This window comes from Bombina bombina, chromosome 8 (genome assembly GCF_027579735.1).
Source record: "Bombina bombina isolate aBomBom1 chromosome 8, aBomBom1.pri, whole genome shotgun sequence".
NCBI lineage: Eukaryota > Metazoa > Chordata > Amphibia > Anura > Bombinatoridae > Bombina > Bombina bombina.
In genome coordinates this window covers 296,755,727-296,768,507 of record NC_069506.1, presented here as the reverse complement: position 1 = coordinate 296,768,507, position 12,781 = coordinate 296,755,727, and the positions used below count along the sequence as shown (strand labels likewise).

General features: G+C 39.3%; 1 protein-coding gene across 1 annotated transcript in view; it reads left to right on the top strand.

Moving 5' to 3' along the window:
• KIF1B (kinesin family member 1B) overlaps window positions 1-12,781 on the top strand; it is a 397,419-nt gene that overhangs the window by 280,342 nt on the left and 104,296 nt on the right. The window contains 1 exon segment of the mRNA XM_053691490.1: window positions 11,788-12,036. Within this exon segment, the coding sequence (XP_053547465.1) occupies window positions 11,788-12,036 (249 nt within the window).

Genomic DNA, 12,781 nt, shown 5'->3' with positions numbered 1-12,781 from the left:
CATAGTGGATAAGGAGTGGGAGAAGCCGGGTATACACTTTGCCCCACCTCCTATATTTAAGAAAATGTTTCCCATTGTAGGCCCTAGAAGGGACGCATGGCAGACGGTCCCGAAGGTCGAGGGAGCTGTTTCAACATTAGCGAAGCGCACAACTATTCCTATAGAGGACAGCTGCGCTTTCAAAGATCCTATGGATAAAAAATTGGAAGGATTGCTTAAAAAGATTTTTGTTCAGCAAGGTTTCATCCTTCAACCAGCTACGTGTATTATTACTGTCACCTCAGCAGCGTCTTTTTGGTTCGAGGAATTAGAAAGGTCGCTCCAGAAAGAGACTTCCTATGAAGAAGTCATGGACAGAATTCACGCACTAAAGTTAGCTAATTCCTTTATATTGGATGCCGCTTTTCAAATAACAAAATTGGCGGCGAAAAACTCAGGTTTTGCTATAGTAGCGCAGAGGGCGCTTTGGCTAAAATCCTGGTCGGCAGATGTGTCGTCCAAGACTAAGTTACTTAATATTCCTTTCAAGGGTAAGACCCTTTTTGGGCCGGAATTGAAGGAAATTATTTCAGACATCACTGGGGGTAAGGGTCATGCCCTCCCACAGGATAGGCCTTTTAAGGCTAAGAACAAGTCTAATTTTCGTTCCTTTCGCAATATCAGGAACGGACCGGCTAATAACTCCACTGCCGCTAGACAAGACGGTAACGCGGCCCAGCCCAAACCTGCATGGAAGCCCGTGCAAGGCTGGAACAAGGGTAAACAAACCAAGAAACCTACTGCTGCTACCAAGACAGCATGAAGGGGTAGCCCCCGATCCGGGACCGGCTCTAGTAGGGGGCAGGTTATCTCTCTTTGCTCAGGCTTGGGCAAGAGATGTTCCGGATCCCTGGGCACTGGAGATAGTCTCCAAGGGATACCTGCTAGAGTTCAAGGGACTTCCTCCAAAGGGAAGGTTCCACCTGTCTCGCTTATCTTCAGACCAGATAAAGAAACAGGCATTCTTACATTGTGTAAGAGACCTATTAAAGATGGGAGTGATAAACCCAGTCCCCTCAGGGGAACAAGGTCTAGGGTTTTACTCGAACCTGTTGTAGTTCCCAAAAAAGAGGGAACTTTCAGGCCAATTCTGGATTTAAAGATATTAAACAAGTTCCTCAGAGTTCCATCTTTCAAAATGGAAACCATTCGGACAATCTTGCCGACAATCCAGCAGGGTCAATATTTGACTACCGTGGACCTAAAGGATGCGTATCTGCATATCCCAATCCACAAAACTCATCATCAGTTCCTGAGGTTCGCCTTTCTGGACAAACATTACCAGTTCGTGGCTCTTCCATTCGGTTTAGCCACCGCTCCCAGAATTTTCACAAAGGTGCTAGGGTCCCTTCTAGCGGTCCTAAGGCCGAGGGGCATCGCTGTAGCACCTTACCTAGACGACATCCTAATCCAAGCGTCGTCTCTTTCCAAAGAAAGGGCTCATACAGACATTGATTGTGTTGGCCTTTCTCAGATCTCACGGGTGGAAGGTGAACATAGAAAAGAGTTCACTGTCACCGTCCACAAGGGTTCCTTTTCTGGGAACAATAATAGATTCTGTGGAAATGAAGATCTTCCTGACAGAAGTCAGAAAGATAAAGCTTCTAAACGCTTGTCGAGTTCTTCATTCTATTCCTCAGCCCTCCATAGCTCAGTGCATGGAAGTAATAGGACTAATGGTTGCAGCAATGGACGTGGTTCCTTTTGCTCGAATTCATTTAAGACCATTACAGCTGTGCATGCTCAAACAGTGGAATGGGGACTATACAGACTTGTCTCCCCAAATTCAAGTAGACCAGGTAACCAGGGACTCACTTCTCTGGTGGTTGACCCAGGACCACCTGTCTCAGGGAATGAGTTTCCGCAGACTGGAGTGGGTCATTGTCACGACCGACGCCAGCCTCTTGGGTTGGGGCGCGGTCTGGGACTCTCTGAAAGCTCAGGGTCTATGGTCTCGGGAAGAGTCTCTTCTCCCGATAAACATTTTGGAACTAAGAGCAATATTCAATGCGCTCCTGGCTTGGCCTCAACTAGCGGAAGCCAGGTTCATAAGGTTTCATTCGGACAACATAACGACTGTTGTGTACATCAATCATCAGGGGGGAACAAAGAGTTCCTTGGCGATGAGCGAGGTGTCCAAGATCATCAAATGGGCGGAGGATCACTCCTGCCATCTATCTGCAATTCACATCCCAGGAGTAGACAACTGGGAGGCAGATTACCTGAGTCGTCAGACTTTCCATCTGGGGGAGTGGGAACTCCACCCGGAGGTCTTTGCCCAGTTAACCCAATTATGGGGCATTCCAGACATGGATCTGATGGCGTCCCGTCAGAACTTCAAGATTCCTTGGTACGGGTCCAGATCCAGGGATCCCAAGGCGACTCTAGTGGATGCATTAGTGGCGCCTTGGTCGTTCAACCTAGCGTATGTGTTTCCACCGTTTCCTCTCCTTCCCAGGCTCATAGCCAGGATCAAACAGGAGAAGGCCTCGGTGATTCTGATAGCTCCTGCGTGGCCACGCAGGACTTGGTATGCAGACCTGGTGAATATGTCATCGGCTCCACCATGGAAGCTACCTTTGAGACAGGATCTTCTAGTACAAGGTCCATTCGAACATCCAAATCTAGTTTCTCTGCAGCTGACTGCTTGGAAATTGAACGCTTGATTTTATCCAAGCGTGGGTTTTCAAATTCTGTGATAGATACTCTGGTCCAAGCCAGGAAACCTGTGACTAGAAAGATTTATCATAAAATATGGAAAAAATATATCTGTTGGTGTGAATCCAAGGGATTCTCCTGGAGTAAGATTAAAATTCCAAAGATTCTCTCCAAGAAGGTTTGGATAAAGGGTTGTCAGCGAGTTCTCTAAAGGGACAGATTTCTGCTTTATCTGTCTTGTTACACAAACGACTGGCAGCTGTGCCAGATGTACAAGCTTTTGATCAGGCTTTGGTCAGAATCAAGCCTGTTTACAGACCCATTACTCCTCCTTGGAGTCTAAATTTAGTTCTTTCAGTTCTTCAAGGGGTTCCGTTTGAACCTTTACATTCCATAGATATTAAGTTACTATCTTGGAAAGTTTCTGTTTTTGGTTGCTATTTCTTCTGCTAGAAGAGTTTCTGAATTATCTGCTTTGCAGTGTAATCCACCCTATCTGGTTTTCCATTCAGATAAGGTTGTTTTGCGTACTAAGCCTGGTTTTCTTCCAAAAGTTGTTTCCAACAAGAATATTAACCAGGAAATAGTTGTTCCTTCTCTGTGTCCGAATCCAGTTTCAAAGAAGGAACGTTTGTTACACAATTTAGATGTAGTTTGTGCTTTAAAGTTCTATTTAGAAGCAACAAAAGATTTTAGACAAACCTCCTCTTTGTTTGTCGTTTACTCTGGTAAGAGGAGAGGTCAAAAAGCTACTGCTACCTCTCTTTCTTTCTGGCTGAAAAGCATTATCCGATTGGCTTATGAGACTGCCGGAAGGCAGCCTCCTGAACGAATCACAGCTCACTCTACTAGGGCTGTGGCTTCCACATGGGCCTACAAGAACGAGGCTTCTGTTGATCAGATATGTAAGGCAGCGACTTGGTCTTCTCTGCACACTTTTGCCAAATTCTACAAATTTGATACTTATGCTTCTTCGGAGTCTATTTTTGGGAGAAAGGTTTTGCAAGCCGTGGTGCCTTCCATTTAGGTAACCTGATTTGCTCCCTCCCTTCATCCGTGTCCTAAAGCTTTGGTATTGGTTCCCACAAGTAATGGATGACGCCGTGGACCGGACACACCAATGTTGGAGAAAACAGAATTTATGCTTACCTGATAAATTACTTTCTCCAACGGTGTGTCCGGTCCACGGCCCGCCCTGGTTTCCTAATCAGGTTTGAAAAATTTCTTTCTTTATACACTACAGTCACCACGGCACCCTATAGTTTCTCCTTTTTTTCTCCTAACCGTCGGTCGAATGACTGGGGGGCGGAGCCTGAGGAGGGGCTATATGGACAGCTTTTGCTGTGCTCTTTGCCATTTCCTGTTAGGGAAGAGAATATTCACACAAGTAATGGATGACGCCGTGGACCGGACACACCGTTGGAGAAAGTAATTTATCAGGTAAGCATAAATTCTGTTTTATAAGTAATACTGAACAAAAGACTGGATTAGAGGTAATTTATAAGTAATAGTGAACATAGGCTGGATTAGAGGTTATTTATCAGTAATACTGAACATAGGCTGGATTAGAGGTAATGTATAAGTAATACTGAACAAAAGGCTGGATTAGAGGTAATTTATAAGTAATAGTGAACATAGGCTGGATTAGAGGTAATTTATAAGTAATAGTGAACATAGGCTGGATTAGAGGTTATTTATAAGTAATAGTGAACAAAGGCTGGATTAGAGGTTATTTATCAGTAATACTGAACATAGGCTGGATTAGAGGTAATTTATAAGTAATACTGAACAGAAGACTGGATTAGAGGTAATTTATAAGTAATAGTGAACATAGGCTAGATTAGAGGTTATTTATCAGTAATACTGAACAAAAGGCTGGATTAGAGGTAATTTATAAGTAATAGTGAACATAGGCTGGATTAGAGGTAATTTATAAGTCATAGTGAACATAGGCTGGATTAGAGGTAATTTATAAGTAATAGTGAACATAGGCTGGATTAGAGGTAATTTATAAGTGATAGTGAACATAGGCTGGATTAGAGGTAATTTATAAGTAATAGTGAACATAGGCTGGATTAGAGGTAATTTATAAGTGATAGTGAACATAGGCTGGATTAGAGGTAATTTATAAGTAATAGTGAACATAGGCTGGATTAGAGGTAATTTATAAGTAATAGTGAACATAGGCTGGATTAGAGGTACTTTATAAGTAATAGCGAACATAGGCTGGATTAGAGGTAATTTATAAGTAATAGTGAACATAGGCTGGATTAGAGGTACTTTATAAGTAATAGCGAACATAGGCTGGATTAGAGGTACTTTATAAGTAATAGTAAACATAGGCTGGATTAGAGGTAATTTATAAGTAATACTGAACATAGGCTGGATTAGAGGTAATTTATAAGTGATAATGAACATAGGCTGGATTAGAGGTAATTTATAAGTGATACTGAACATAGGCTGGAGTGCAGGTAATAACTGTATGAGGCGGCACTTAGACAATGAGCAAACAGTAACATTAGTTAATAAAACAATGCAATATTGAGAAACCTAGGACCACTAGCAGCAAACATGACCTTTGACCAGAGTACCCTACACTGTCTGTGCATATTGCACACTATATGATCTTACTAATAAATGGTGAAAGTGGATACGTAGGAGCTGTATGACGCCTCTAATTCAACCTAAACTGAAAATGTGGAAAGCAGGTACTGAATCTAATTATGAATTTACCTTTTGAAGAAAGAATGTTGGTTTCATCAGATATGAATGTTATTATTGAAAGGATAGCTGGAGGCAAAGGGGTATTTCTTCTGTAAAACAGAATAAAAAGATTGTTATTTTTTAAACGTCTGTAGGCATCTAAATTCTGTCACTAATTAATCTTAGTTATCACTTGAACAAGTCTGGGACCAATCAGACATGGACTAAGCCAGAATTAACTCCGTTATTCCTTTTATGGAAAGGCCTGAGATTATACTAAAGTAGTCAGATATTCTATTTACTGTATTAAAGATGGAAGGGCAATTCATGCCATAACTGGACTCAAAGCCATGAATATATTTACTTCCTATAATAACGGAATATTTCTTCTTTAGAACTACACGCCTCAAAATCTGCTGTTCCTCCTGCATCACCTCATATTACAGCATAAAAATATCCAAATTAGATTAAAGGGACACTTAAGTCAAAATAAACTTTTATGATTCAGAAAGAGCAGCAGTTATAAGACTCTTTTCAAATTACTTTCATTATCAAATTTTACACAGTCTTTTTATAGTCACACTTTCTGGGGGACAATCTCCTACAGAGCATGTGCACAAGCTCACAGGGTATACGTATACTAGTCTGTGATTGGCTGATGTCTGTCATATGATTAGGGGGGGGCACAGAAAATGGGAGACAAAATACATTTTTCAGAAACAATTGTTATACAGAGAACAGGTTAGCAATGGCTCTATTATAGGCAATCCCCACTTAGTTAAATAATCAGAATAGTGAAAACTGGATGTCTTCCAGTATATTCCTTCACTTGTATTCTTGTATTAATATCTGTGGGTTGGTGCTTGTGCACAAAAATTGGAGTTTACAACAGATTAGTGGAACAAGATTAGTTCCACTGGAAAGTGTGCACTTCTAGCACTCTACTGCCCAGACTTGGGGCTCGTACTACACAGAAAACTTAAAATATAACTTTTATTATGATAATTAAAATGTATTTAGAACAACAACATTCATACATTAAAATCCCAAATGTGAAATAGAACTCGAGGTTAAAGTGATCTATTGAGTCAACTACTAGATTCACTTATTATGGTACTAATCCGATGTTAGTGTATATTTATTTTTTAGAAACAAATCTACTGCTTATTTGAAATTCAGAGTGAGTGTAAAACCATTGTCTTTTTATTACGCACTTGTTAATTATGTACTTCTACTACATTCAGTGGCCCTTTAAGGAAGTATATTACTGGTTAAAGTCTTAATAAAAGGCATAGTTCAGATCTTTAGTAAAACAATGACAAGACCAAATCTTTGCAATTCTCTGAAACAGGGGTAATAAGTCAGTCTTTAGACCCTCACACCATGGTAACCTTTCTGGAGGCAGTTCAGGATTCTGACACAGCTTTATATATAATGTTAAATCATTAACTCCACAATCCATAGATTCCATAACCGTTAATGAATTAGTGCTGGCAGCAATATCATTAGCACATTTAGAATCTCTCTTACTTCATCCACCATGTTTAGTCAGTCGTTCTCCTATGTGCAGGTAAAGAACAGACACCCGCCTTCATAACAGTGATCACCTCGGATACCAGCTTAATATCTTAGGAAGAAATAGCAGAACATCATGCTCATGGACAGGGCCGCCACTAGAAATTCTGTGGCTCGTTACTAAATGATTGGTCTGGGCCCCCCTCCTCCCTTTAAATAGTGGCTAAAACGTGTGCTCAATTTATTCGTCAGTGGAGTCAAGGTAGTAACACACATACACAAACACAAAACACTTTCAGACACAGAAACACAAACAGACACACACACTCACAGACAGACCCCTTAAACACACACAGACACTCACTCAAACACACATACAAAGACACGCATACAGACTAACTCACACAGACACAAATATACAGTCTCACTCAAACACACATACAAAGACATACAAACTTACTCAAACACATACAGACCGACAAACTCAAACACCCACACTCACATATACACGAACATACAGACACAAATTTATAGATATATACACACTCTCACACACACAGACAAATAGAACCAGTCAACACACAAAGACAGACTCACTCAAACAGACATACAAAGACACACAGACTCAAACACACACACAGACAAATACTCACTCAAACACACACAGACTCACACATGCACAAACATACACAGATTTATAGATACATACAGACTCTCACACAACACAGACAGAGCCAGTCTAAACAAACGCAGACTCACTCAAACACGCACACAAAGACACACCGACTCAAACACACACACATACAGACAAATACTCACTTAAACACTCACAGGGGTCGATTTATGAAGCAGGCGATGCTGCTTCCGACCCACTACGCTTCAGTTCCGCCTGATGCGGAAGTTAAGAAGCAGCGGTCCTCTGAGGTGGCGGACAGCAATCAGCCCAATCGAATGCGATCAGGTTGATTGACACCCCCTGCTAGAATCTGCAGGGAGCAGTATTGCACCAGCAGTTCACCAGAACTGCTGGTGCAATGATAAATGCCTACAGTATATGCTGTCGACATTTCCGTCCTCACAATAGTAAATTGACCCCACAGACTCACACATGCACAAACATACACAGATTTATAGATACATACACAGACTCTCACACAGACAGATAGAGACAGTCAAAACAAACAGACAGACTCACTCAAACAAACACACACAACAATTAAGACCGTTTGATATAGATGCCCAATAGTAGTAATTTGTGGTAGGGGCCCCAATCCTTATTACACAGACAGACAGACATACACTATGGGGTATATTTATCATAGTGCGAGCAGACATGATACAATGTAGCATATCATGTTCGCTGCACATTGATAAATGCCAACAGCATACACTGTCGGCATTTATCATTGCACCAGCAGTTCTTGTGAACTGTTGGTGCAATACCGCCCCCTGCAGATTTGCTGCTAGCAGGGGTGTCAATCAACCCGGTCGTATTCGATCGGGTTGATTTCTGTCCGCCGCCTCTGAGCAGGCAGACAGGTTATGGAGCAGCGGACTTTAGACCGCTGCTTCATAATTTCTGTTTCTGGCGAGCCCACGGGGCATCAAGCTTCGTACGGAGCTTGATAAATTGACCCCTATGGCTATATATAGCTGATCTATCATTAAACACATGCTCCCAGGTTAATTCTGAGCTGGAGCCTATATCATGCTTATAACAGTTTGTTAGAAGTATAGTTCTATTGAAAAATCAGTGATCACACTGGACATCATTTGCACTTTGTGTGATTAACATTGCTGGAAATTAAATATTTTAACATTGTAAAATCTCTGCAGCTAAGTAAAACATAAAAGGGGGAATGATTGCATTTATCTACAGGATGTTCAAATTATACAATTCCACATCAGCAGTCATATTAATTTCATAATGTACAAATAATGGCTTCAGGTAAAAAAAAAAACCCCTAATCAATATAATTAATAAAAATGATAATAGAAACCTCACTCATGCAAGCAAATTAATTGTTAAAACAATAGTGTATAATCACACTGAACATTATTTGCACATCATGTTATTGAAATGGCTGAAAATTAAATACATTTGGAACAGCTGTAGCAAAGTAAAATCAACTATTCAGATTTTATTTAGCTACAACATATTCCAGTGTTGATATTTCATTTTTATCAGTCGTGTGTGTGTGTTTAGTGTGTGTATATGTGTGTATATGTGTATGTATATATATATATATATATATATATATATAAAACTCTTCATAAAAAAAGCTTAAACATGGACATTATGTGTGCAAAAATTAGGAATCTAGTCAAGCCTTGTATTAATTGTTAAAAATGAATGTGTAGTACACTTCTTAACATTGCATCGTTCCCACTTTATAAGAAGATTAGAGTAGACTGCAATTAAGTGCTTTCCGGCACAGAACTTATAGGAACTGCAGAGAGCACTGTATCAGTATCTCCTGAGTGCCACAGTGGACAGCCTTGTAATGCCTAGAGGTTTTCCCTTGCATTTAAGGTGTATAGCGCTGCGGAATCTGTTAGCGCTCTACAAATAACCAATAATAATAATAATATATTTGAATAAAACAGTCATCAAGCATAGCAAAATATGGCTCTGTGTATCTTACCATTGAAATCACAATCAGAGAAAAAAAAATCACATTAAATGATAGGAAGTGAGTTTTCAGCAAAATTATTTTTTATTTAAAGAACTGAAATAGAAAGGATGTTGTTAAATATAATTTCTATAAAAGATTAGGTAATTTACATCACTGTGACTGTCCTGAATGACAACATAATTCTTCCTTCTCATCTGTCTTCAACAGTAATTTAAAGGGACACTGTACCCAAAAATTTTCTTCTGTAATTCAGAAAGAACATGCAATTTTAAGCAACTTTCTAATTTACTCCTATTATCAATTTTTCTTCGTTCTCTTGCTATCTTTATTTGAAAAAGAAGGCATCTAAGCTTGTTTTGGGTTCAGTACTCTGGACAGCACTTTTTTTATTGGTGAATGAATTTATCCACCAATCAGCAAGGACAACCCAGGTTGTTCACCAAAAATGGGCCGGCATCTAAACTTACATTTTTGCATTTCAAATAAAGATACCAAGAGACTGAAGAAAATTTGATAAAAGGAGTAAATTAGAAAGTTGCTTAAAATGTCATGCTCTATCTGAATTACGAAAGGAAAAATTTGGGTACAGTGTCCCTTTAATACCCTCTTCATGCAATACGTTAACTGTGTGACATAATAGAGTCATGCTATTTTATACGTTGGCAAGTCACTAAGTTACTCAGTTTTAGTTGTCATTCAATTAATAGTAGTTAACCCCTTGGCTACCAGAGTGGGCTTGTGCATTGTATCCAGAAGGTTGAAGGGAATATTGAGAGGCGGTTGTGTGCTAAATATAGATTATTTTCATTCTTTTACAATTGTCACAATGAATACATGTAATTGTCAGATGCTTTAGCATGTCGTTGCCTGTGCTTTTATAATTTTGTATTTGCGGAGCATTAACATGTGTGCGCAGGTTAGGAAAGCCTTGGTTACTATCTGTTATCCCTTCCTGTCAAGAATGAATTAAATCATTCTACAAAAGCTGTCTGTCCTAAGGTTTTTACCAATGCAGAACACAATAAATGTACTAGATTGTTTCTGTCTAGAGTGTCCGATTTAAAGGACATTAAACTACAGTGCCCCTAACAATACACACTCCAGCACACTAGTGGTTAAATTAACAAAACATGTTTACGCTTCTAAAACCATTAACGCTGCAAGGTTAAATGAATACATTTGTGGCAGCATTTTCTGTAGTAAAACATTATTTCTGGAGCAGACTAGGAGGCAGTATTGAATATGTTACTGCTAGTGATGATAAAAACTATTGTTTGCAATAGCAGTGAGGATACAGATATTTCCCTTCATGATTCAGATGGAGCATACATTTTTAAACATCTTTCCGATTTACTTCTATTATCTAATTTGCTTAGTTCCAATTGTATCCTTTGTTGAAAAGCATACTGCTGAGTGGTTGCAAATATATGCCTCTTGTCATTGTCTTATTGATCTTATAGTTCTCAGGAGTGCATTGCTGCTCCTTCAACAAAGGATACAAAGAGAATTAAGCAAAATTGATAATAGAAGAAAACTGGAAAGGTGTGTAAATATGTATGCTCTATCTGAATCATGTGATCGTTTTTTAGGGTTTCATGTCCCATTTAAGGTATAGAAGAAGGAAGGGCTTTGCAGTTTAATCTTTCTCCCATTGCACAAGTGAACCACATTGCATACCACACCCACATGTACAGTGTTGTGATTGGTCAGCTAGGTTTCTTTTGTTCTAGGGATCAGAGAAATTAGGTATAGTATTCATATGAGGTTGTCGTTTCATGACATTTTGATTATTTTTTTAATGACCATTTAAAGTACAGAAAAGTAACCTGAGATGTTTAGCCTATTAATATTACTTTATTTGCATGTGGTTTCTTAAACTGGGAGTAGATACCAATGGGTTCCTGAGGACAGATCTGACTTTTTACTACCATTTGTTGAATTAATGTACAAATAATTAGCAGTTCTTCTCACACCTCAATATTACAATGTAAAATTTGCAGTTTTTCTATACATACTTTTTGGTTTCTTTTTGCTCCTTGCTGTTTATCATTTGCCTCTTTTTATCCTGAGAGTCCTGAGCTGAATAACTCACCACCTAAATTTTTTTTTTAACCTTTTTTTTATTTTTTGTTTCGTGCTTTGTTTGGCTGATATAACTTGGCTGTAACCACCATTATCCCTCCCTTCTACCTGTCCCAATGGATGTGATAACGACTCTTCCGTTGAAAATGTCTAGTTCTCCCATATTCCACGGCTGTGTGAATGAGCGGCTGGCAGACCGCACCCCGTCCCCTACCTTCTCCACCGCAGACTCCGACATCACAGAGCTGGCTGATGAACAGCAAGACCAAATGGAAGACTTTGATGACGAGCCATTTGTGGATGATACCAGCTCTGATGTTGGTACTGAAGAAGGATCCGATATCTTCAGCGATGGCCACGACCCATTTTACGACCGATCTCCCTGGTTCATTTTAGTAGGAAGGTTGGTGAGGTTGTGTAGAGTATTGGTGGAGAAGGGCTAGCTCTTGTGACCCAACAGTATGAGTGTGTTGATCTCTTAGATCTTTTTATTCCAACTTGCAAAATCAAAACTGTATGCAGAATCCACTAAAATTTATCAAAGTTCCTTTCGCCTCTCTGATTATCTATTTCTGTACCACATTTTTGAAACTCATAAGCAGCATGTCTACAATAGAATTTACGTATTTTCCACGTCTGTTCACCAAACATCTTCAACCATTATTCAGTTTCCAGCAATATTATATCAGAGGTTTTTTTTCTGTTCCTACCTAATTGCACATTGTAGACAATGCCCTGTTACAAAATAAACCATTAGACAGAGCATATTATTGGTAAAAACTTTCCATCCTAGTGTACATATATATTTATGGTACAATAATTTAGCATATTCTTTTAATGCCTTAAAATGACATGAAATGAAGAATATGTTGCTTTGCCACTATTTAAATACAGTTATAAAATACCATTAATTGCCCATCTGTTAAGCTTCATGTTTGGTATTTTGCCTTGATAGCAACATTACAACTTCCATTATACTGTGATCATAATTTACATTATGTGACCTTAGCATTTTTATTATCACCTGGTCAGCTATGTTACAGATGAAAATGGCATTGCGTGTTTGCATGTGTGTGAGGATGTGCATATATATGTGTGTGCATGTGTGTGAGGGTATGCATATATATAGGTGTGTATGTGAGAGTGTG